This window comes from Daphnia carinata, chromosome 3 (assembly GCF_022539665.2).
Source record: "Daphnia carinata strain CSIRO-1 chromosome 3, CSIRO_AGI_Dcar_HiC_V3, whole genome shotgun sequence".
Taxonomy (NCBI): Eukaryota; Metazoa; Arthropoda; class Branchiopoda; order Diplostraca; family Daphniidae; genus Daphnia; species Daphnia carinata.
Window position 1 is genome coordinate 5,943,800 of NC_081333.1, and position 26,052 is coordinate 5,969,851.

At 39.4% G+C, this 26,052-nt stretch overlaps 3 protein-coding genes and 1 long non-coding RNA gene across 4 annotated transcripts; 2 read left to right on the plus strand and 2 right to left on the minus strand.

Moving 5' to 3' along the window:
- Positions 1–7,209: 7,209 nt before the first annotated feature.
- LOC130688033 (uncharacterized) lies at positions 7,210–8,478 on the plus strand. The gene has a single exon (XM_057511028.1). It carries the CDS (start codon positions 7,210–7,212, stop codon positions 8,476–8,478), a length of 1,269 nt encoding a protein of 422 aa, XP_057367011.1.
- Positions 8,479–12,603: 4,125 nt separating this feature from the next.
- LOC130688032 (uncharacterized) lies at positions 12,604–13,143 on the plus strand. The gene has a single exon (XM_057511026.1). The coding sequence runs from the start codon at positions 12,604–12,606 to the stop codon at positions 13,141–13,143; it is 540 nt and encodes a 179-aa protein (XP_057367009.1).
- Positions 13,144–14,127: 984 nt separating this feature from the next.
- Positions 14,128–14,841, minus strand: LOC130688064 (uncharacterized). The gene is made up of 3 exons (XR_009000298.2): positions 14,616–14,841; positions 14,362–14,549; positions 14,128–14,303 (listed from the first exon to the last, which is right to left on the minus strand). It is a non-coding gene; the product is annotated as an uncharacterized LOC130688064 (long non-coding RNA).
- Positions 14,842–21,717: 6,876 nt separating this feature from the next.
- LOC130688041 (mediator of RNA polymerase II transcription subunit 17-like) lies at positions 21,718–24,684 on the minus strand. The gene is made up of 9 exons (XM_057511035.2): positions 24,514–24,684; positions 24,124–24,451; positions 23,705–24,059; positions 23,436–23,650; positions 23,250–23,364; positions 23,008–23,173; positions 22,415–22,724; positions 22,122–22,270; positions 21,718–22,053 (listed from the first exon to the last, which is right to left on the minus strand). The coding sequence occupies exons 1-9, from the start codon at positions 24,615–24,617 to the stop codon at positions 21,822–21,824; spliced, it is 1,974 nt and encodes a 657-aa protein (XP_057367018.1). The 5' UTR covers positions 24,618–24,684; the 3' UTR covers positions 21,718–21,821.
- Positions 24,685–26,052: the final 1,368 nt, after the last annotated feature.

The window sequence follows — 26,052 nt, forward strand, 5'->3', positions numbered from 1 at the left end:
AATATTATTCCTATAAACACTATTTATTAAATGTTCCTATAAAAATTATTTATCAAATGTTAATAATAACAAACTAGTCTTCGTGGTAACATATCTTTGTTCCCAGCAACCACAAAAGCCCCGCGGAACTCATTCAGTTTCCGTATTCACAACGAATCAGTGGTCTTTATCTATGGCATAAGCATCGACAAAGGGAAATAATAAGGGAAATGGACTGGGGGTTGGGAGGAATGATTAAAGAGGGTGGACAGAACAAGGCTAAGTGCGGAAAACATGTATTTCTTCTATTATATTTAAAGAAGCGATAGTTATTCAGTAAACAAAAATTGTGAAAAATGAACCTTATGTAACGGGATATTAGCAATAGATAAATACTAACATAATCCGAAAAAAGATTGCAACCGAATAAATAATCAAAGATTAACTAGCGTACAAACGCTAACATTGTTTGATCTCTGCAAACCTTATAGAATATCACGGTTTCAGCAACCTTTGTACATTCCAAATTAAACGGGATAGAGGTGGGAAATACAATTTTGGAAACAAATATAAAGTTTGTAGGAACATGGAAATTGAGCGGAGAAAAAGGCCCAGTCCAATGGAGAAAAAGGCCCACTTTTGAATTTGGAAAAAAGTGGGCCTTTTTCGTATGGGCCTTTTTCGTCTGGGCCTTTTTCGCGGGCCTTTTTCGTCTGGGCCTTTTTCGTCTGGGCCTTTTTCTCCGACCTCCGCTCTTTCGTAACTCTTTGATAATACACAAATAACATTACACTTCTCAATCTGCAACTCGTCCTAGCCTCACACTTCTAGCCACGTGCAGAGTTGACCGGGCTTTGCGGAGGGCCCACAATTCTTGACGCCTGCAAGTAATCGCGCGAGGTAAACCTTATCCTTGTGTATCTGCGGCCTCAGCCCCGAAACCGTAGTCATTTTTTCTCTAAAATAGAACCCGAGAACTACCAAGTAAACTCGTTCAGTCTCGTTGCTTCAATAATAGCCATAGTCACTGACGAGGTCGTCATCGAGAAAGACCACGCCGACAATGTTCGATATGCCCTCTTAGATCCGGCAGATGACCAGTCCACTTCGTCCGAAGAAGAAGAAGCCACAATGACAGCGGAAGAAGCAAAACTGCAGCTCAAAGAGCTGTGGCATGCGCGAGATAGGGAGAAAAAGCGAATCACCGACGCCATTAAAATCGTCGACGGATACCTGAGAATTAAAGGCTGTGATCTGCTCAATTATCAAAACGTCCTAGTGCAACGAGAAGTTATCCGCAACTACCTCGAAGCCTATCTGAAAATCCACGAAAAGTTTGTAAAGTGCCAGAATTTCTCCAAAATGATGCCGAGAACTTCGAGACCGTTTAAGCGAAGGCAGAGGCCACCGTTGCAAGAATCGACCAAGATTTCAAACACCGAGGTTCAATTGTTCAATCCTGTAGCTCCAAATCTCCAATCCTACAACAACGTACTGATATAACGCAAGTGAAAGTTATCCCCCCAACAGAAGCGGATTCAGCCGCCAAAGCAGTTGTCAGGCCACACGAGCAGCACCGCTAAGACGCCAACCACGCTGTCTCGTCCACCTCACATATTTCATCTCAATCCTAAATGGAACGTTTGCATCTGCAAACGTTCTGATAACTGATAACTGAACTAGTTCACATGAAGAAAGGGAAGACGCTCCCACCATCATCCAAGCTGAACAACGTCACCCTATTTACTGACGTATTCCTGGCCGACTCGAACGAGGAAACTTTTCCGAATTCCTCAAACATCCTGTCATTCTTCACTATGACAGCACCGTCCCCTGGCTAGTCATCACCGAGGCCCACAATCGCATCCAACATGAACCAGTCGAACACACGATAGCAGCGCAACGCTCCGAATATTATATTCTCCACTTTCGGCACACCGTTCAAGGGGTGCTTTCTAAGTGTCTCTCTCATGGCTGCAAATCGGCTAAAATCGCACTTGCCACCCTTCACATTAACCGGCACAGACCTTTTCGGGACCAATGACGTAGCAATTTTTCGGAGACATGAAAAATGCTACGACGTATTATTCACATAATGATAACATATACCGTGGCACCTTAAAATGGCCTATGCATTGAACACGGAATCGTTTTTGCTTTCCTTTTGGCACTTCGCCAATCGTCATGGGTGCCCTAGTGAAATTCACTCCGATAATGGCACCAATTTCACGTCGGGCAACGGAGAGCTACAAAAGGTATTAAAAAGCCTAAGTACGCAAGCTGTCGCGGACCGTCTTGCTAGACGATCAATCAAAAAGGAACAATCCACCTGCTGCTTCGCATTTTGGTGGTTTGTGGGAACTACAAATTCAATCCGCGAAAAAGGAGAATCACACGCCTTGAATGGACAACTCCGTGGCGAATAGCCATCCAGAAAAGTTGTACATAGCTATGGTGGTCCCGACGGAATCGTACGATCCGCTCGTATTCGAACTCGAACTGGCGATTTCGGCAGGTCTATTGCGAAACTCTGCATTCCCGAATACGCATCGAACGAAGATGTTTCGTACCGAAACGGGGCCCGCCATATTGCGGATGTGTCTACTACGCCTTATGAGGAAGAGCCTCCCCATCCTTGTTGACTTAACCTGTAGTCACTCTTAACTGTCTTAGATGTGAGCTCACTTAGCATACGATGGTGGCGGGCAGTACTCTTGTAACTCTTCGATAATACACAAGTAAAATTACACTTTTCAATCCGCAGCTCGTCCTAATCTCACACTTCTAGCCAAGTGCAAAGCACAAGTTTGGCCGCGCTTGGCGGAATGCCCAAGCCTCCGCAACATCTCTTAATAGGATGAAACGCCCAAAAGCTTATTATCACCTTCGAGAAAAGAAGATTTTTTTCACTTTTCCCAAATTTGGTATGAAATCAACAAAAAAATACGATAATTTAATAACAGAAGGTTATAAGATAATTTTGAAATATAACGGTTAATGGGATAATGGGACACGTTCCCTTGTTTGAATTTTAAAGCAGGTGCAGGCTTTACCATTTACTTCATGATATGCCACTAGGCGTCTCTGACTATTAGTGTTGGCGATTATCTAGTTCTGCTAGATACAAATTATCTACGTTCATTTTTAGATAACGATATGATTATCGATAAAATATCTAATAACCTCCATCTACTGACCAAAAATAGCACTGCACAAATGATAGGGGTTAGTTTGTCGGGTTTGTATCGATAATTATAAACAATAACCTTATGCGACAACCCTCGTCTAAATTAACGTTTGTCATAGCGCTGTGGTTATAGACAGCGCTTGTGGAGAAATAGTTCTGAGTTCAACGCCAGGTACGAATGGATGTTTTTACCGAATTTTTTTGTTGAAAAAAATGTTGCAAGTATGCGACTGAAATATCAGATTTCCGTTGTGGATTTGTATCGATACTGTAAGGAGCCCAAAGGCTAACCAAAGGAAGCCACACCTCTTACATCACTCAAGCGTTTAACAAGTGAAAGTGAATGTATCTCCTCCTACTTTACGTCGATATTTGTGTTCTGCAGTAGTATAAATACCACATGTTTGTAACTTGCGATTCGGAGTTGTTTCGGCAACTCACTGACAATACACGAGGTAATGAAACTTTACAATACTATGCAACAACAATGCATTTGGATTTTGATTGTAATTTAACAAGTGTGATGGAGCCGAGCTATAATGCTAGGTTCGTGACAAAAAGTCTGTGTGGTAAAGCCCATTCGATGTATTTTTCCACAATTTTTGTTTGTGTGGAAAATTGCATAAATGTTTTTACAAAAGAGTGTTTTACAAGCGGTAGCATTTTTCCATTTTTTTTTATTTGTATAACAATATATTTGAAATATTAAAGAACTGATCAGTTTGATGGCAACACCCAGTACATGAATACTGAAGAAGTTCACTGCGCAGCTTCGTAAAATTCAGCAGAGGACGACCAAATTAGATATTCGTCTGCAATTTGTATCGATACTCGGTAACAATATTATTAATTACAATATATTAAATTATTAACATTAAATTATTAATAAAAATTTTTTCTTTGCATTGCATATTCTGTTAAGCATAGTGGATGTAGCAGATGACGGTAAGTAACAGTTTCTTCTGAAATTTGTATCGATACTCGGCACAGAGGTCGAATCCGCCGTCGAAGTTTTTTTAAAATTTGAAATACCTATTTTTAGATGCTACCGATAAATAAATTTGCGCAATGGTAAATTATTATTTTCTCTACATTTTATATTCATGTAACAAAATTTCTACAAAAATATATTCTATTACGTAAGGCAACACTGATATTTATAACTAGAAATCATCTGTTAAGACTTGTAAAGTAAACCAGACGATAAAAATATTGTATTTCATTATATTTGTATGAATACTCGCCAACGAAAACCATACTTGTGCCGTGTCGATTTCATATTAATGGTTTAGGTGTGTGGATAAAGACATCGCTCGTAACACGAAGCATCGGACTTCAAATCCAGGCAGAGGGCGAAATTTTTTTAGTTAATTTTGTTTTTGTTCTTATTTGCACTTGACACCATCTATTGTTAAATGGGAAATATATTTGAAATGTATCGATACAGCGATCATCTAAAAATGTCGACTATCTAAAAGTTATCTAAAAATATCGATATATCGTTTTGAGGTTTAGATAGTCGCCAATACTAGTATTTAGTTCTACATGGTGTAGGTTATTGTCGGTGCTGTGTATGTGCTTCGAATGTGTTGTGTATGTGCTGTGCATGGAGTTTTCGGACATGTATTGCTTTCCCTGCCTAAGCATCTGTCGGTCGTGTCCAGCGGCCTGCTCTGTACCTTCATATTGTGGATAATTAAAATGGAATCGCAAAAGTACATTTTTATCCCACTAGTGCTGGACCGAACCGGGACACAGTGTATCAGGCTCCGGACGGATACGCAACGGTTCGAATGCTGGCATTGTTAATTTAAGTTTAAGGGCATTGAGACTTGTCACCTCAATAGGCACAGGTATCGGAATTGGTTTCACAATGTCGTCGTGAAACCAATTGTCTGGCCCAGGTCAGTGGATCTTCAGTTAGATAGATATCTGTTGCGGATTCCCAAAACGAAGACAACTACGGGGTTTCCAAATTTGGAAGACCCGTCAGAAGACCTGCTATTTTTGATATTTAGTTATATTATTTCTATGTATTATTTCTGTATGCCACTAGAGGCGCTGTTTAGCAGAGCCTTCTTAGTGGCCGATATCGGCAATGGCCGACTCTTCTGAATTTCCCATTTGCCCCAAGCAGACGTCTCTATTGTAAGTCAGTTCAGATAAAGTGTCAGTGAAAAAGTGTCTTTCTCCCTACAAACGTGTTTACTAAGGTATTAAGTTGTAATTTGTGTTTAATTTAACTTCCCCTTAGTTTAGAATTCGTTACATGGTCCTTCGAAACCATTTGAATTGACGAAATCGTCCAATTTAGACGTTTAAACTGCTTGAGTACTACACTCACACACGTGTACAGCAAGAAACACGTGTTAAGGAATTTTTTTGGCCACTATCTTAAACTAGTGTAAGGGTTTAAGCCTTTCTTTTAAGTTAACTAACAACCATTTCATTCCCCACAGCCAATTTTCAAGATATCTTGCAATGAACAGGGAGTACGGGCCACTCACTTGGGCTGATACCCAAAAGTTCAACGTAAATTAAGTTTAGATTTCATTCAACTACCTGTTACTAACTTTTCTTGATAGTACCTAAATAAGATTAAGAGACTTGGATATTTCCACGCACAAATTAAGTTTGGGGAACGGCCTCCACCTCTTCACCCCACTCCTACCAGGGAATACCAACCTCTCCCACCTGGCGTGACCATAAATGATAAACTAGATTATTATAGCAGTGGCTTCTACGCTGTAGCAATTCGCTACCTACCTAGACCTGATGCTGTTGGAGTCACCAACATACAATGCAACATCGATAAGGCAAGATATCTGGAATCCTTGAAGCCACCTCACCTACGTCAGCCAGAACCGGTAGTGCAAGAAGAGAAGATCTATCCGGATATCCGCCTTCCATTAGGACCTTTGGTGCATCCAAAACCTAGTTTTGAACCAAAGTTTCATCTGCGACCAACAAGACGCGATCATCCATCACGATTTCCTGCGCCCCAACCAACTCACACTATACGACCTATCAGGAACGTTGTGGTCGCGAATTTCTTTTCCGACAAAGCACGCGTACCAGAAGAAAAGAAACCCAAGATCAGCGTGCAGATTGAAGACCACGAAAAGGGCCAGGTGGTGACGTTGAAGAAGAAGGAACCTGAAGGCGAATACGTGCTCCAAATTTTAGAAGGTGATTACTAAGGAGCTACGAAGAAAGAAGAGGGAACTACTTGAAGACAATTAAGAATTCTTTTTGCTTCATGTTTTAATTTTGACGGTTGTTTAATCAAGAAGATTTTGTGATAAAGAAAGGACAGCTAGCCTTTGTTGTGAAACTGGTGCGAAATCGCAAAATACAATCCTTTCGTTTTCCCATCCTAAATCCCTTTTCGTGTCGCTTTCTCAGAAAGAAAACTCGCCTTGGGAAATCCCACACTAATTGTTTTACAGATTCATTTTTCAGATAGCTTTGTAACTCAACAACAAGATGGCCACCAAGAAATCATTGACGCAAGCAGCCATCGTACTAACCATTGATGTTTTAGAAAAAGAGCTGCATAAGGACTTGAAAAATTATGACGAAGCATGCGATGAAGACAGGTTACGAGAAGCTGAGATGTCTTTTCAATTAGCCCAAGATAGAATGATGAGACTGGAAAAGAACTACCAGACTCTCATCCCTATTTTAGAAGGCGAAACTCAGGAGAAATACCTTCAACAACATGAAGACTTCATCAACAGGTTCCAGAAAATGAAGATTGATTGGAGGAGAAGAAGACCACCTGAGAGCAGAAGAAGCCCTCAACAACGAGAACCTGTACTTCGAGTCGCTGCGCAGAGTGAAGAGGAGCAGAGTGAAGAGGAGAGATCTCCAACTACGAACACTGCCCCAGCAATAAACGCACTTACTTTGCAACCTACTGCAGACGCTATGATATAGCACATCTGCTACCCAGGATTGAAATTTCCAAATTCGACGGTGATCTACACAAATGGAGGGATTGGTGGGCGATTTTTCGCACGCTTATCCACGAAAACCAATCCATGAGGCCCATCGAAAAATTTAGCAGATTGAAACTACACATAACGGAGGAAGCTGCTGGTGCGATTTCGTACTTGGATCTAACTGAAGACAATTACACCAAGGCGATAGAAATTCTAAATGGGAAATACAACAAACCGAGATCGGTGAAAGCTGACCATTATATTGCCATTACAGAACTAAGAAAAGTAGAACGTCAAGAGGACCACAAAGCCTTACGACAACTACACGACAAGGCAATGGGCCATGCTTTAAATCTCGACAACCTAGAACAGCCTACAGCTCAAAACGAAGCTATTATGGAGATCATCATAAGAAAACTGCCAATTGAGTTAATATCAAGATGGCACGGAGAGACCAGACGGTCACAGAAGACATTGAAACATCTCTTTAGTTTCATCGATTCGATAGCTGAAGACTGGAAATATGCCTATTCCACAGAGAAACACGAGAAGAAGAAGACGAAACCAGAAGCACCAGAGAAACCACAACGAGTTACGTTCGCAACAACGCCAACGGCAGCTGAGTTAGCAGTCACAGGGACTGCAACTGAATACCCAAGAAATCCGAAGTACCGGAAACAGTTTAACTTGGAAAAAAGTAGATGTTTATTTTGTAATGATAAACACCCCCCGACCAAATATGATGTCACACTAGAAAACAAAATTGAGCAAGTTAAGAAAGAAAAAAGGTGTTGGAAGTGCCTTGGACAAAATCATCAAGTGAAAGAGCAATCAATAATAATAGCATCAAGTAAATGCTACAAATGCGGAAAAGATCACCACACGGCCATCTGCAACAGGGCAGTTAATCCGAAATCGGTGACGGCAACATTGGCGGCATCTCCAATGTTAAAGGTAGCAGATGACGCTCCTCTTTCAATAGAAGCACGCCTATTTGGTGGCGTATACGTCCAAACGGCAACAGTAATAGTGGAGGGCCCAAAAGGATGGTTGAAAGCTATTGCTTACATCGATCAAGGATCGAATGCAACCTTAATTCGAAGCGAACTCGCTCAAACTCTAGGACTACAGGAAGTCGGGAAAATCAATCTGAAGCTGCAAGCAGTGGGACACGTGCATCCAGAAAAAGAACGGAGCGTAAGAAAGTTGCGACTTCAAGGACTCATCCCACAAGCCGAAGAGATTGAATTAGAAGCGATCGAGCAGCCCGAAATCGGGAAGGTTGCTGGATCAAAAAAGACAGAATTCGTCAGCGAACTTTGGAGTCAAGGATACCAACTCACAGATGACAGCCCACACAACAATTGAAAGCCAAAAGTCATCGTAAGTCCGTCCCACTAGGACAACCAGGACAGGACTGATATAGGCGCGAAAATAGATGTACAGTAGCCACGTTTGTTGTCTAGGAAATCACTATATCTGTTCTTGACGTCTTAAGACCCACATTTGGCCAAATCCTGTGTTGCCAGTTTTGACATATATGTAATTCAAACGTAGAATGTTCAAAGTTTATTCTTTACAACTAAACTGGTAAGCAAATTGATACTGTAAGTGTCACTAAAATGAGGGAGTTAGAAAAATATATTTTATTTTGCATAAAAATATTATCTCAAATAATTCATTTTCTTAAAAAATTTACAAATCATACTTAAGTTTCAAAATCTAAAAAAAAATTGCCTAATTTGTTTAATAACTTTTGAAGGATCGATGGTCTAACTTATTTTCGACTTTAATTTTTTGTTTGAAAATTGTTTTTTAGACCTGTTGTCGAAAAAAAAACTCGAATATTTTTCTATATTTCTATTGTATTGTTTGAAAATAATGATGTAGAGAATAGTCCAGTGGAAAGAGCGTCCGACTGTGATGCGGGAGACCCGAGTTCGATACCAGCCATATTCACATCTTTTAAAATTACATTATTAAACGGTACAAAAGTGGTCCAGTTCACCGCCTAAACTGGTTGTGGACGACTGGTTAAAGATGCACACGGGCTTCGTTTCTGCCGGACATCTAGATGTGCAGAAGGCAGCCAAAACACGACATTTAAGAATTTCGCCCCGTCTTATGGACGTCGTAGTGGTCCAGTGAGAACCAAAAATGGTCATTTAAAGGACATCAGTGTGCTGTGTGGGAGAATTCTAAGCGGGAGAGCAGGACCATGCCAAATCGACGTCTTGATCGGAGCGAATCAAATCTGGAAGGTTCTCGGCTCGAAACAGATCGTCTCGAAAACGGGTATTCGAGCGATAGAAAGCAAATTTGGATGGTTGTTACTTGGGCAAGATGAGACAGTGGCGATATCGTCTAACACGGCAATCGGCTTTCTCTTAAAAGCCAAACAAGGAACACCAGAAAATTTGGAAGAAAACACAGACCAGAAAACTGACGAAATAGATTTCGCCAGATGGTGGAAGCTGGAAAGCTTGGATCCACTCGAAAAAATTCCACTATCTATACAGTGGAAATCCTATTCAGATTCCATTGTTCAAGATGAAGATGGACATTATGTAGCACCACTCCCATGGAATGAAAATAAAAATCGTCTAAGCAAGAATGAAGCCATGGCAGAAGGTCAGGCAAAGGCGCTGATAAGAAGATTGGACAGGGATAAGGAGATGAAGACTTCGTATGAAGCCGAATTCGCCAAATTAAAAGAGTTCAAATTCATTTCCAAAGCAGATACCTCATTTGGGGGTATCTACACTATCCTGCCTCATCATCCGGTTGTCAGAAGTGACAAAACAACCAGCAGAGTTAGGCCTGTTTTCAACGGTTCAGCGAAACCGAAAACAGGTTTCAGCGCAAACGACTGCCTAGAAGAAGGACCCAATCTGAACCCGGACCTTCTCGACGTGATGTTGCTATTTAGGTTGAATCCAATCGTCTAGACAGCTGACATCAGACAAGCTTTTCTCATGGTGAAGCCACTTAAAGAAGACGCGGAAGCGTTAAGATTCTACTTAGAAGACGAAGACGTCCCAGGATCGCTGCAACTATACAAATGGAATAGACTTCCATTCGGACTAACATGTAGCCCGGCAGTACTAAGGACCGTCTTGAAGAAACACTTGGAGTCCTATGAAAGCGAATTGGCAGGAAGCAGTAGACAGATCCTACGCCACCTATATGTAGACGACTATTTGTCAAATGCGCCTACATTAGAAGAAGCAATGGCCGTAATCGGAACTGTACTGAAACTTTTTGCGGACGCAAAAATGGACCTAAAAAAATGGGTGACGAACAATAGTGAGCTGCGTAGATATCTACAAAACCAAAATTTAACAGAAGACTCAGCCAATTCACACTCGTGTCTTAACCTAGATCCACAGAAAGTACTTGGTGTAAGATGGAATACCAGCACGGATTGCTTTTATTTCAAGTCTGACGTGATTGTAGACGCAGCTACAAAAGTTAAAATTTTAACGAAAAGATCTTTCGCAAAAATTTCAACGAAACTGTTCGACCCACTTAGATTAATTGGACCCGTCACGCTACAATTCAAGCTTCTATTTCAAGAATTGTGGCAAATCAAAATTGGATGGGACGATGAAGTGCCCAAAGAGACGGAGATCCAGTTCAAACCAATAGTCGAAGATCTCAGAATAATTGAAAAGATACAAGTGCCAAGAATGATTTCTTTGCCACCGAACAAGCACACGCAAGAGTTGCACATATTTTGCGACGCTTCAACAAAAGCATATGGTGCAGTGGCTTACGCGAAATCGCATTATCCAAATTTGATCCGCCTAATTTGTTGCAAGACAAGAGCAGCGCCACTTCCGAAGAATGAAGTATCGCTACCGTGACTAGAATTGCTTAGTGCCGAGCTCGGTAGTGTATTAGCTGAAAGAATTGTCAATGCAATTGACAAGGTCCAATGGAAAGTACATCTTTGAACAGACTCAATGGCAACTTTAGGGTGGATAAAAGGTGAGCCAACCCGTTGGAAACTGTTTGTCAGAAACAGAGTTGAGGCAATTAGAAGAAGGTCCAACCCAGAGCAATGGAAACACTGCCCTGGGAAAGACAATCCAGCAGACTACGCATCAAGAGGAACTACAGTAAAAAAATTGATTGCGGCTACTTTTTGGTGGGGAGGTCCGTCCTGACTGACTTATGACGAAAAAGAATGGCCGCAACATGGAAATCTGACATCAGAAGAAATGCAGTCGATGGAGAATGAGGCAAGATCCAAGAAAAGAATCGAAAGTCTTGCAGTTAGCAGCACCCTGAATTGATTTGATGCATTGGCATCTCAAGCAAGCAGTTATCTCCTACGAACAATTGCCTGGATGTTTAGGCTTTTTAGGAAGAATTCTCTCGGTAAAGCAAAGGAATTGGTCAGAGGAAAGGAGATACCATGTCTCTCTGTCCACGAAATCGCCACCGCCGAAAGCTTTATCTTGAAGTCTATCCAGAAAAGGGCATTTCCAGAACTGTACGAATCCCTTCAGGATGGAAAACCGCCTGGCAAACTGCTATGCAATCTAGAAACCTTAAGACCTATTTGGGATGCACAAGACAAACTGATTCGAGTGACTGGACGAGTAGGTCCAGCCTTAAAGGAACTGCTGATCGACCCGCCGATTTTTCTCCCAGCAAGCGAGAAGATTGTGGACATGATTATCCAATATCATCATGTTAAAAGGAAACATGCCGGTGTCCAAAACACTTTGACGTTTTTACGAAATCGTTTTTGGATAATTCGTGCCCGCCAACGGATAAAAAGTGTCATGAAACAGTGCGTGAAGTGTCAAAGAGTGCAATCGCGTCCCTTCAATGAAGAAACAGCTTCAATGCCCTTGGATCGTACCAAGAGAGCACAACCCTTTGAAGTTATCGGGATTGACTACTTCGGACCAATGTATGTCTCCTAATTGAAAAAGACAGTGAAGGGAACGATGTCGAGAAAACTCGTGTAGGAGAAAAAAAAGGTGCACGCGTGTTTGTTTACTTGTGCCGTCACAAGAGCCGTGCATTTGGAGCTCGTGACTGATTTAACTGCCCAAACGTTTATGCACGCGTTAAGAAGAATGATGTCGCGTAGAGAAGATTGCAAAATTATCTACAGTGACAACACGTCAACATTTACATGTGCGGCAAAACTGATATCAGAAGACCCTACCCTAGCCAACTGGTTGTCAAGCAAGGGTATTACATGGAAGTTCTCCCCCAGTCTAGCCCCATGGTGGGGCGGGTTCTGGGAGAGAATGGTGCGCTCCGTTAAAGAACCGTTAAGGAAAGTGTTGGGGAAAATGAAAGTGAGCTACGACCAGCTTCATACCATTTTGGTCGAAATCGAAGCTATCGTGAACTCACGGCCTCTCACTTATGTGTCTGGAGACGCACAATCATTTGAAGTTTTATCTCCGCAAAAGCTGCTGACTGGAAGGCAACCTGGTGCCACAACAGAGTTACCCGACTCTACAAAAAATGAGCCGAGACGAGCTTATCGAATTGGATAAGAAAAGAAGCGAGCACGCACTAACATGGTGGAGGCTTTGGCAAGACTCGTACCTGTCTGACCTTAAGCGATTTTACTGTCGCAGGGGCAAGGGTACGAGAATTCCACGTGTTGGCGAAGTCGTCTTATTAAAAGAGCCGAACATCAAGCGAGTTTCATGGCCGACGGCCATTGTTACTGAACTTGTCCCTGGCTACGACGACAAGGTGAGAGCTGTTACCCTACGGCTACGATCGGGAAAGGAAACCACCCGAGGCATCCAGACTGTCTATCCTCTAGAAGTAGAAGCCGATATCGACACACTAGTCGACGACGCTGAAGCCGGCGAAAAGGAGAAAACTACTTCGAAGAAGAAAAAGAAGAATCCGCTCCGTAAGAAGAAATCGGAATCGCACGAGGGAGTTGGCGATTCCGGCGGGGAGGATGTTGCGGATTCCCAAAACGAAGACAACTACGGGGTTTTCAGATTTGGAAGACCCGTCAGAAGACCTGCTATTTTTGATATTTAATAATATTATTTCTATGATTATTTCTGCATGCCACTAGAGGCACTGTTTCGCAGAGCCTTCTTAGTGGCCGATATCGGCAATGGCCGACTCTTCTGAATTTCCCATATGCCCCAAGCAGACGTCTCTATTATAAGTCAGTTCAAATAAAGTGTCAGTGAAACAGCTATCAAGTGTCTTTCTCCCTACAAACGTGTTTACTAAGGTATTAAGTTGTAATTTGAGTTTAATTTAACTTCCCCTTAGTTTAGAATTCGTTACAATATCTTAGTCGGGACATTAGACGGCTAAGGTTAGAAATACTTACGATCGTTATTTAATTATATCTGCAAATTATGGGTATGCTACTTAACTTTACTTCACGCCACTTAATGCTTTTGCTCATTTTTTTTATTGTGTTGCTACTGAACTGTCTTACTAGTTTATTTTTTTCTTCTTTTTCTTCTTTGTAGGTTTTGACAGGTGGCTTTGCCTGGCAATTTTACAGTTTCAGCAGGCCGTTTTAATGCTTTTGTTATTTCTTAAGTTCTTTGCTTTGATCAACGAATTTTTAAACCGTTCTTCAGGACGCTTGAAAGCTTTTGCTTTTTCTTATCACTCGTTTGGTAAATGGTTGGATGGATTAAAACATGCAAGGTAAGTTTATTTATAGTTATAAGCAGCACATTCGTATAATTATTGCATTTTTTTTTTAGAACAATCATCTTATCGGGATTCGTGGTCACGATCCCAAAACCATCAATCGGCTCATTAGTCGGCGCTTGTTCACCAAGCATAATCGTAAGAATTCAAGCGTTATGTATTACATTACATTATGTTAAAATACACAAGTCAATTGAGATTATGTTAGTTTATTTTTAAGGTATGTCAATTTGTAAACATTCGTCATATAAAATACATGTAACAAACAAACAAACGTTAATTCAATTATAGACACATCAAATTACCAGGTTTTATTTCGTATAAATTTAGAAAACATACCTCATTATCTTGATAGCGCGCTCAAAGCTGGAACAGTACGGAATTCTTAGTTGGGCCCTTTTTTTCCGGGGAGCCCTTATTTTGTCACGGCAGAGTAGCGTTCTAGTAAGGGATTCTTCTTCGGCCAGTTTCCGCAATACCATTGTAATCTTGTAGAATTTTAAATTAGATCCGCCTGCCAACTGCAAAAATTTTGGTTATTAATTATTCATTACATATTATTGTGCAAATTTAAATTACCTTCTTCTATTGGTGGTGCATTCCTTCACAGTCGTTATTGGTACACGTTAAGATGTTGAAGCATGATCAGTTCTCCGGAGTCCAGAATATGCCACTAATCCAATTCCGCTCCATATATTCCATGAGTGCTGGAAGTTCGCTAGGCACCGAGCTCTTCAACGCATCCAACACGCTAGGAATTTTACCAGCTACAAAAAATTAAGTTCACAAATGTTATTTATGGCCATTAAATTCAACATTTGTGTGCTATTTACCAGGAAGATGTACAAGGCATAGCAGGCGAAACACAAAGTCTCGCACTGTATTCGGTCCCTTGTTGTTGTAGAGGTTGGCAAGGTGAAGATCCCGGATCATTTTCAGAACGGCATGGCACCAGTGGAAATTGCAGCCAAAGTGCTGACAATCCAGAAAGTGCATGCGGACAGCCGTAAATATAGCAACTTCGAAATCGGTCCCGATCCGCTGGACTCTAGGAAGGGATATAATATCCTATAGCAATATTGAATTTATTATTTTTACATTACAAGCTATTTGTAGATGAGAAAGTATAAATACATCTATCTTCTCGATGACAGCGCTATAGTCGGCTGCTCTTCTCCTGGTCATGCAACAAAACAGTAAACGTACTTCTCTTATTTCATTCTTGTCGTTCTTGATGAACCCATTGATCGTGAAGAGCTATACAGAGATAAATAGGTTATAGTTAACTTTGATTACATTATCCAGATAATTAAACGCATCTGTTTGATGGGTTCATCAACAAAATAGAATGTTGCGTCCATAAATCTATTTTTGCAGTATTCCAGTAGGCGCTTCATGGTAGGGATGAAGAACAGAAGGTACCGGGTACGGTCTTGGGCCGTTCCAGCGAAGATGGCGCCCTGATACCAGTCGGGTAGGAAAAAATTCTCCACTACAGGAATAAAAGGGTCATCTTTCCTGGGATTAGCGAGCACAACCTTCGCTCTTTTGTAACTGGAATAGAAACTTTAACCATTAACCATAATCCTGATATAATTTATTTATTTAATGTACCGTAAACGACCAGTGGCCAAATCAACACCCGGCATGTGTCTTCCTTCTATGGACTTGCGTTTCTTCACTTCGGCAAATAAAATCCCCATGGGGTCCGTAAACTGTTGATCGACGCAGGCTTTCTTTGATTCTCTAAAGATGTCAACCTAAAAAGTATAAATATTCCTAATTACACATTTAGAAACTCAAATAACTTTTTTTCTAAAAACACTTAATCTTTCTGGTTTCCTATGTCTGGTGGGTGATTGTGGGTGTTCTCTTGGTCGTGGAGAACAAGGGTGAAGTCAGCATTATCGTAATTGAGCAAACTGTCCAAAAGGGGGGTTTTCTTTTGTTTCATGATAGCTTTACATGGGTTTCCAGAAGGTCGGGTGGTACAGCGCCATGTATATGTGCTCTTACTGGTGGCTTATTTGCTGAAGAAAAATCCTATAGTAAGAAAGGAAACCCTCTTTTAGTCTTATTCAATTAGCACTTACATTCGAATTATTACCTAATCCATCAGTAAGCTTATGGAGTCCCTTGTTCGTTCCTTCTTCATGAAGGATGGCTCCGTCGGTTCCTCATGCGAGGATTGCTACCAAAAACGTTTAGTTAATAAAATACTAAGACAAGTTGCGATAAAGAAGAAATATATACCTCCATTGTCGATTCGTTGGGTTCGGCAAATGTTTCTTTTGTTCTTCCATCGCTTTCATATGATCTCGGGATTGCAGATTCTGGAGACAGGTCTGGTAGGATGTTGCAGATCGGTTGAGGCTGAGGTTGGGCCCTACGTCTTCGTCGTGGTGGTGGAACTGGAGGAGTTGCCTTAAGAAAAGGAGACAACTTAGAAAGAACAGGAGACACAACAAGACTCACCAAGGATGACATTGTCAACGGAGAAAGTGGGGAGGGTGGAAAAGACGGAGCTGCTGAACCACGCGGAGAATGAATCTGACGAGAAGTGCGAGGAGTTGAGCGCTGTCGTGGTGATGAGGGACGACATGGACAAGCTGGAACTAGAGGTTTTTTTGCCTACGTATGAAGGGTCGAAAATTCTCCTGGGCTTCAGCAATCATTTAGGACGCCCTCCTTCAGAGCCAGCAACAGCAATAACAGCTACATCGCCATTGGATCCTCCAGATACTGCACCATCAACATCCGCTACCTCTTCGGTGGAACCTTGGACTGCACTACCACCAGAACACATGGCGCACCGATAAAAGTTACTGAACTACTTACTACATGGAGGCGATACACCCTTATGGAAGTTAACACACAACGAAAACGATGGACAGGAACATGGCACCTAAGGCAAATGCAGAATTGCTTCCGGTCGATAACGCTGGATTTGCATCCCGAAGATTGAAAGAGAGCTGAAGACCTGGTAATGGTGCTAGTGCTAGAGCGAAGTCTAAGACAAATTATTAAAGTCGTATGGTATTATTGTATCCCTCTATATAGTCAGTCAGACTTGAGGAACGTAAAAGGGGAGGAGCCAAACTTTATTACACCTCTCGGCAAATAGGAATGAAGCACTTCTTGCTGTAGCGGTGAATGTAGATTACCTGGAGTTATGTAAAGCTTTTCTTTCAATTCGCCGCAGGCAATCGTCATCAGCTTCCGGGATACAAGGTCTTTTGTGTTAACCATTAAATGTGTTGCATCCATAAGTCTTAAGCTGGTTAATCCGACGATCTCTGACCTTCCTACGTCTTTTCTTTCGATTCGCCGAAAGCAACCATCTTTAACCTCTTCGTCTTAAGCACCCATAAGTCTTAATCTGCTAAAGCCGATGATCTTCTACTTCTGCAAATCTCTTCTTTCTATTCGCCGCCGGCAACCATCTTCAACTTCCTCGGCTTTAGCACCCATAAATCCTCTACATCAATTTTATTTCAATGTCATTACAAATATTAACTTAATGCTTTGGCGAAATACGTCACTTGATGAGTAATGCTATGTCATCCACTTCTGTGGTGGAATCCTCCTCTTGGTAAAGAAGTTGAGGAATAGTTAAAATGTTACAAATAATTTCTTCATTACCCTTCTACCATCTTTTACCAGCTTCTCTCTCATCTAAGCTCTTGTATCTCAACAGTTTCTCTTACTCTTGGTGAAGAACTTGCTTTCATACAGATGAAGATACATTAACATTCTTCTACTATTCATAGTTAACTTAACCGTAAATGTTATCAAAAATCTCAGACGAAATGTAACCACAGAGAACCGAAGACAGGACTACTCGTGTCACAGCTTAGAGCGTTACCGATATGGTAAGACTTACTTTGTATTCGTTCTGATAGTTGTATAATGGTATCGTTATCTAAAAGTGGGCGTAGATAATTTGTATCTAGCAGAACTAGATAATCGCCAGCACTACTTAATACTGACTGGTTGTCAATTCAGAAGTACCATTATTTACCATTTCAGTAGTCTTTCCCTAAACACCAGTGATTAGTTTCTTCCAAAAAATCCTTTTATAGAATAATTTTCATTATTGAAGCATTTTTTTACACGAATATAGTTTAGATATTATTGGAAGTTTTTTAAATAAGTTTCGAACAATAATTGCAAATTATTTCAGTCATCCACTTCTGTGGTAGAATCCTCCTCTCGGTAAAGAAGTTGAGGAATAGTTAAAATGCTAAGTTACAAATAATTTGTTTTTCCCCCATCTACCATCTTCTACCAGCTCCTCTCTCATCCTTTCTCTTGTATCTCAACAGTTCTTCTTGCTCCTGGTGAGGAACTTGCTTTCACATCGGTGAAGATTCATTAACATTCTTCTACTTTTCATAGTTAATTAACCGCAAATGTGTTCAAAAACCTCAGACGAGATATCACCAAATAGAGCCGAACACAGGAATACTCGCTTCACAGCTTAGGGCGTTACTGATTTGGTTATGACTTGATGTGCATTCTTTGTTAGTTGTATAAGCAAGTACAACATGAATGCAACTGGAAAAGTTGGTTATGCCCAAATATAATGCGAAAAAAGTAGTAAATATTTCTGGTTCTGCCCTAATAATATTTTATTAAATGTACTATATTCGATATAAAACATTGCATGGTCCCCTGCAATTTAAATTAAAAGAGGATAACAGATAAATATTTTCATATAAGTAATGAGTTAACACCAACGAATTTTTAAAAAAGGAAATGGATATAGCCCGACGCTCTTACGCAATAAGTTGCCTACCGGATTGGAGGCTCATCGTTCCTACTGGAACAAAGAAAAATGAAATAGGATTATTTCTAAGGAGAAATAGGACTAAAGCCGAGGAGAAATAGGACTGATGCCATGGAGAAATAGGACTGTCCTAAAAGTTATTAAAAGTCAATCCTATTTCTCCCAGTCCTATTTCTCCAGTCCTATTTCGTTTCAGTCCTATTTCACCGCCAATCCGGAAGAAAAATTGCTTTTGGGGGCAAGTTGTACAAATGATATGTGTGATATTGGGCACGAAATTTAGCGTGCAAGGGAAGGGTGAAGTCAAACTGCGAAAATGTTTCAATATAACAGAACATTTATGATACAGCTAATACTTTTATTTACATTTCTTATCTTATATAAAAAAATTATTTTGGAAAACGAAAGTAATAACTTTCTGTGTTATTTCACTGTAAATTGAATGTTTTTCCATAACTTATGACAATTTCAAACTTTGTGAGCTTTCAACTTTGTGAGCTGACGCAGCCATTACATTACAAATAAAAAATCTGGGAGGTCGACTGAAAAACTAAAATAACCAAATTATCGATACTGTGTTGGCTCCACCTCCTTCAATGCCTTCTCCATCCGTAAAATGAAAATATGTCAGGGATTAAATTGTTTCATTTCAGGTAATATCTTATGAAGGCTTCATTTAATTGTTCGCTAAGTGAACAGCAAAAAGTAGAAATAAAAATAAAATTTTAATACAACTCATTCTACTTCTTTTAATCCCCGTTCAAACGGGGACAGGGGTCCGTCCAAAGTCATCGCGATTCGGTCTTAGTCTTTTAAACTCTCATAACAACTTTGGAAAAATTCAGGAATTAACGAAAATTTTCTAAATTCATTTTCGAACATGTTTGCGAAATTTTGCGTAGTGAGATGGCAGATAATGGGGTTAGACCGAAATCTTCCAAGATAGGTCTGGTCTCCTCTAGTTCCATGTCAAAACGCATTCCATATGGGTGCCGTCGGTTTTCCCATATAGGACTGTCGGATGTGAAGGCCATCTCTTGCTCGCCTGACCATAGTTCTATCATTTGTTTTCATAAATTTTTTTTTTCACAATACTATTTATTCTTTTTTCATTTTCCAGGCTATAGCATATTACTAAGGAACGTTGCTTTCGTAGAAATAATCGTAAATTATTACTATTATTACATCTGTATTTCCCGCTTCAATGCATTAAATTTAACCAGGAATTATTAAATATAATCTTTACAATTACATCGCGGCTTTCCTTATATTAGGTGAAATTCAATAATTATCTTATCATCGTTTCAAATTAAAAACTATGCCCAAACGAAAGGCTCAAAAATCGATGCAGTTACAACGAGTTTTCCTTCTAATTGGCGTTTGTGTAAGCATCCGGATTCAAACCAATGCCAGAAAAAAAACCGTTTCAAAATTCCATTACACTGCTCTGTACCCAGACTTGCCGCTCCGTTAAATTTTTTTTATTAATCGACAATTCGATCAAACGATCGATCATCCGGAGTTTGATCGGATCGCCGATCGAATTTTGCCGATGATTTCCTCCGATAAGTTTTAGACGACATCTCGTGTGCAAAAATTCACATTCTTTAATGCATTTCGCATATTATAAATAAGAATGAGTACTAACGAGTATCTGGCAATTCTCGTTTGACGGCAAAAATTATAAAGTAATAAAACTATAAAGTATAATAAAATTATCAGACAACCAAAATCGGCCGCTAGATGGCGAAATGATTGACCACTAAAAATGATCGGATCGCGACCTATATTTCTTTTATCGCCTTTCCGATCGCTAACAATGTCAAATGATCGTATCGGAGATCAATTTTTTTATCTTGATAAGGATCGTGAAGGCAGCAAGTCTATCTGTAGCCTTCCCCAGTTCTCCTACATCTACATGTGTTACATTGCATTTTTACCTACGTCAGTTAACCGTCATTTTTTGGTTTGTAAATGACAATTTTACAAAAATGAGTAGCATTTGTGGAGAGCTCTTCCTTTCTGCAAAATTTGTTTTTTGGGGGAGGCCTTACAGTTTTCCCTACATAATTTACGTATTTTTCGTCTATTACTGGGAGGAGGGGAAAACAACGAAAAATTACAAACTTGGTCCCTTCGTTTCGGCATTGTTTTTAGTTTTAAAATAATAAAAAGATCATCGTAAGATTTTTTTTTAAGATCAGGAACATTACATTATATTTTAAAAATGGAATATAGTTATTTGTAAGAATACGTAAAGTATTGCATCATGCATAAAATCCCGGGAGGTACTTCCGCGATAGTAGTGATATACTGATATCCAGACTTGCCGTCCGATTATTTCTTGGGTAATTATCGGTCAGAGTCGATAATCGGAAAAAAAATAATCGGCGATCATTCGTCTGTTTAATTATTATATATATATATATTTATTTATTTAATTAAATAATTTAATTTTCGATTAAATTTCTTACCGATTATTTTTATACGCCGTCTAGCAGTAAAGAAATAACTTGCCGTTGTTTATATTGACACAAATTATCAGAAAAGCGTCTGCTAAAAAAGTGACTCAGCTATGAGTATACTTTCATATATTCTCATCTACCGTTCATAGATGTCGCTGAATAATCGGAAAAATAATCGCAATCGCAATCGCGATTATGGCAGGTCTGCTTGTTCCCATGGCCATCCTTTTGTTGTTTGTTACATGTAGCTTCATTTCTATTCATGCAACACAAAGTTTTTGTCTTCATGAAATGTTTCTTTTTGATAATTTATTTTTATAAGATATGATTTCACTTAGTAACTCTAACTAATTCACTCACTCACTAACTAACTTCAGTTCCCTCACGTCGTAAAACGATTTTCTCCCGTTAACAAGTCTACGACTTGTACGGCGCGCTCCACTCTCGGTTGCTTCTAAGCTGTTTTGCTGAGCTGTGACCAAATACAACTCTTAAACGTCGTTCTAAATTCATCCTTCCATTATCACAAAGTTAACCCTACGTTTCACTATAGAAAATGCTAGGCCCTAACCTCCTATAAGTTAAAAACGCGATTAAAGTTTTCAGGCCGCTTTTCAATGTTTTAATGAACTCTTGATTCCCACAATTTGGCTGTATAGAATATAAAAAAAAACTTTAGTGTGATTCCACGAATATCAATGTTATTCTCAACACAAGAAACGTTACCTACAACTGAAAAAGAATGCAAACTTCAGCGGTTTTTCAAAGACAATTGTTGAACAATTTTACTCCCAATTCATAGGCAGACGGCAGGTAAGAGAGGCCATTAAAAGTTCCATTCGACTAAGAAAATTCCGTCCTTCTATTTTCTCTAGTCGAACTTCTTCGTAGCGAGTATTCAGCTGTTCCCAACGAATATCTTTCAACATTTTGTTCTTTTCAGTCTCCTGACGTGGATATGTCGACAGGTAAACTTGGGGTTGAGGTGCTTGAGGGCCGCAACGAACACTTAAAATTCTATTAAACAATACATTGGTATCTACAAATTCAGCAAAAAATATTTATTCACTCGAGTATTAATTCACCTATTGGCTGATGGGGACGATAGAATGCAAGACGAAGCATTACCCAGTGGTTCGACTGGCCCCAATCCCAAATGTGTCGAACTACTGGCCACGTGCCAGCCAAGGAATCGCGCTAAAGACTGGACTGCGTTAATCTGATGCTGTGAAATCTAAAATTGGCAAAAATACACATAAATAGCAACACATTCATTAAGTTTCATTGTTTGCTTACGTTTTCGAGTTTGTCTAACTTAGCGAACATATTAAATATATGTAGACGAGGAACGACACGAAATCCACAAAAGGAACTTTACCTGGCACAGAATTAGGTCTCGCAGCTCTTGTGGTTCGTAAGACATTTGCAGGACACGGCCATCTCGACAGATGCATTTGAGCGTCTTTTCTCCAACGTGCACCACTAACGCTGTCCGTTGTAGTGTATCATAGCCATGCGTCATGATTATTATTTTCACACATGAAAGTGTTGGAGAGTTTAAAACGTTCCAGTGAGATATGATGAGGGGATCCCGAATCTCGCGGGCGATAGAATCAATCACAAACATTGTTCTCAAGCGAAGTACGACATGTTGGCCTTGTCTTATAATTTGCTCCAGTATGCTTTCACTACAAAGAAAAAATGATTAGTCAAGCATCGGCAACTATAATCCATTAAATGTTATGATAAACAGCTACGAACGGGAAGTTTTTATTTGCCCTTCGGTGCTACACTTCTATCTTGTGTGATCCGGCAGCACAGCACGGCTTAGCTTTCAAATTTTCTCTTCCTAACGAAAGAAGTGAAGAGACATGGCGCCATCTCACAATACAAGATAAACAGCAGAAGCACCAAAACCGCTAATGAAACTTCCTGGCATGATTTTACAGCTCTGTTGCCAAATTGCTATACTTTTTTGTCATCAAAAGAAGTTCATCTCTATCGTAGGCATGGGGCCCAGCAAGCCGTCTTCGTTTGGTAGGTCCAAGGGGAGCTGATGAAGGGTGGGGTACCGGTTGGCCAACATTATTTAGATGCACTTGTCGCAGCAGCTGATGCAGCGAATGTTCAAGTATATCTATCGAAAAAGAAATAATGCCACATATATTTTAGGGAACGTGCATATAAGTAGTATGTATACGAAAAATTCTTACAATTATGATCGACTTTAGCAACCAGAGATGTCGAATTACTGGCTAGTTGGCGTTTGTCAACTCCAGCACTGTAGGATGATTGGAAATGAATTGACAACTGAATGCCAGGGAATAACTAAACAAAATTATTCTAAATCATTTTGAAAGATACAATAAAGTGAATTTTGGGATAATGAAAATACCTACCGATGCAGTTATTTGATTGCCAACAACCATGTGAGGAATAGCAGCCTGTAGCTGAACAGCTTCTCGTGCCAACTGCGAGAACAGCTCTTTACAGAACAAAACATTTTGTGCAGTTTCCAGTTTGCTTGTCCAAGGATTGGCATCACGCGAAGGATCCGAGTGAATTAACGAAGTATGAAGTAAATTTAGGTTGGTTGTACACAAAATATCTTGATCTGAGAGAAAATGTTTATACAAAGAATGAAGTAGCATATAAAAATTTTCCTGACCTTTTTGGATTGTAACTTGAATGTAAGATGTTCCACCAAGCTCAGGGGGAATGGTAACCTTAATCATAGATTGCTTGGGTTGATTTTCACTAGTGGTTTCTACTGATAATCCTAGGTCAGGATCTTCAGACTTTGTTACTTCGAAAATACCAGTTTGATAAAATCGAGAGCCAGCTGATTTGTAACTAAGATCTCCAAGGATTGAATTGCCAATTTTCTTTAATGTCCAACTTTGCCTGAGCCTCAACAACTCTAGATGAAAATCTTGATTGCTCTTAGCACGGGCGGTATCTGACTGAGATATTTTCAGACGTTCAGCACCATGCAACAAAATGTTTGCAGCTGCCGTCAAGCCCTACATACATAGAGAAACAATTATTTAGAATACACTTAAAACAGTTTTGAATTGAGCATCCTACCCTTTTTTTGGAAAACAATTGAGCCAATTGCCGTTGATCAGGTTGTTCTTGTTGAACAGGGTCAAGTACCATGTAACGTTTATCCTTGGCTATCACTAAAACATCAGCAAGAACACATACTTCAGTTAAAGCTGAACGTAACTTATTCCGTACTGAGTCCCACGGCCAGCTAGAAGTTTGGAAATCAGCTTTTTTTGATTCCTCTTCTACTTCTTTTTCTGTTGTGACAGTTGCAGAATGTGCATCATCATCATTATCATCATCTTCTCTTCTAATCCAGTCTATTTTATTTGCTTGTTTTGTCAAGTTTTCTGATAAGGTTAGCGGCCTATTTGAAATTATGTTATCAGTAAGTTCTGTTTTGATGTGTGGGAGCTATTAACAACTCACAATTGAAATACTTCCTGTCCATCGTAAGCGATTTCTTGAACTAGATTTTCTGCAGGTGCTTCAACCGAAACACAAACGGAATTATTTGTGAAAAAATCTTCCATGGTTAAAAAAGAGACTATATCAGCATTTTATCATGGTCGCGCCTACCGCATGCCGCACTTCCCGATGTTCCGGCGTCAAATATGACTATTCTAAGCAGTGTTTCCACTTTCCGCAAAGTAGGATCACTAGAAAGTTGCCAGACTGGGGAAACAAATCCCTATTTAGAAACAATAAAATCCCCAGTAGGGCTCGGCCCCGATCCTCTTTGATCGGGGTAAACCGCGGTTTTTCATTAGAAAATCGTCAAACCGTCAATTCCAGGCTGGTCGCGAGGCAATATGTACTACTTAGTACATAATCGCACCTACAGTTTTCTATATGGAGAAAGTGTGCGTTGTCGCCACTAGGGCCTTGATTTGGTTGCTTTAGTGGTTAAACCACTAAAGTTAAACCAGTTAAACAATAATGCGTGTAGCGCATATCTTTTAAATTTTTTCGAAGCGAATACAATGAATTCGGTTGATGTAAATTTTTCCAATGAGTTAATATGTACAATATAAATACTAATATATATGTTACAATTATATATAGATATTTATATATATTACTATTATATATGTACGATACTATTATATATATACAATACTATAATATATACAATAATATACTATACATTATACATATATTCTGCTTATATAATGAATATGTATACAATTGGTGTAAAAGAACATACAATTGAAATAAAAGAATATAAAAGAAACAATTTTTTAATTATTTGTCAGTTAAATTAATTACAATAAATAGTTGATTAATTACAGTAAATAGCCCTTGGTAAGGGCTATCTATTTTTGTGTAATTGTTGTCAACATTTTTAAAGGGAAAAAATCTTAAAGGCAATATGTGTTTTTGTTTTTTTTCGATCCAAGATTCTAATGGACGCAACTGATAAAAACAAAAAAATATATTTTACACTTAAACTTTTTCCTTTTCTGAAAATTTAACATAAATTTCATAAAATTAGATAGCTCTTGATAAGAGCTATCGATTGATGCAAAATTTGTCAATTTTGACTGCTTATTTTCTTCATAAATAATTATTAAAGGATTTCATGATTTTAGAAAGGGGAGGGGATGTGTGAAAAAGACGAAACTTTGCATTGATTGTTTGACGCTTAATCTTCGTCAAAACAGGAAACCATTATAATACTTTTGTTCCTGGTGATTCCAGGAAGAAGTTATTCTAAACGTTTACTTTTAAGATGCTATATTTAACCCCAAAAATTACGTTTGAAAAAGTGGCTTTTGATAAACCATTATGGCGGCCATTTTTTTACCACGCCAAGTTCAAATTTTAAAAAGTGTAAATTAGTGTAAAAATTTTAATTATAAGTACATATTTACATTTTGTTTGTGTCTAGAGAATTTCAATATTCCGTCTTAGACAGAAAATCTTAAAAATTAACTAAGATAATTTAAACAAATTCATTTCATGGGT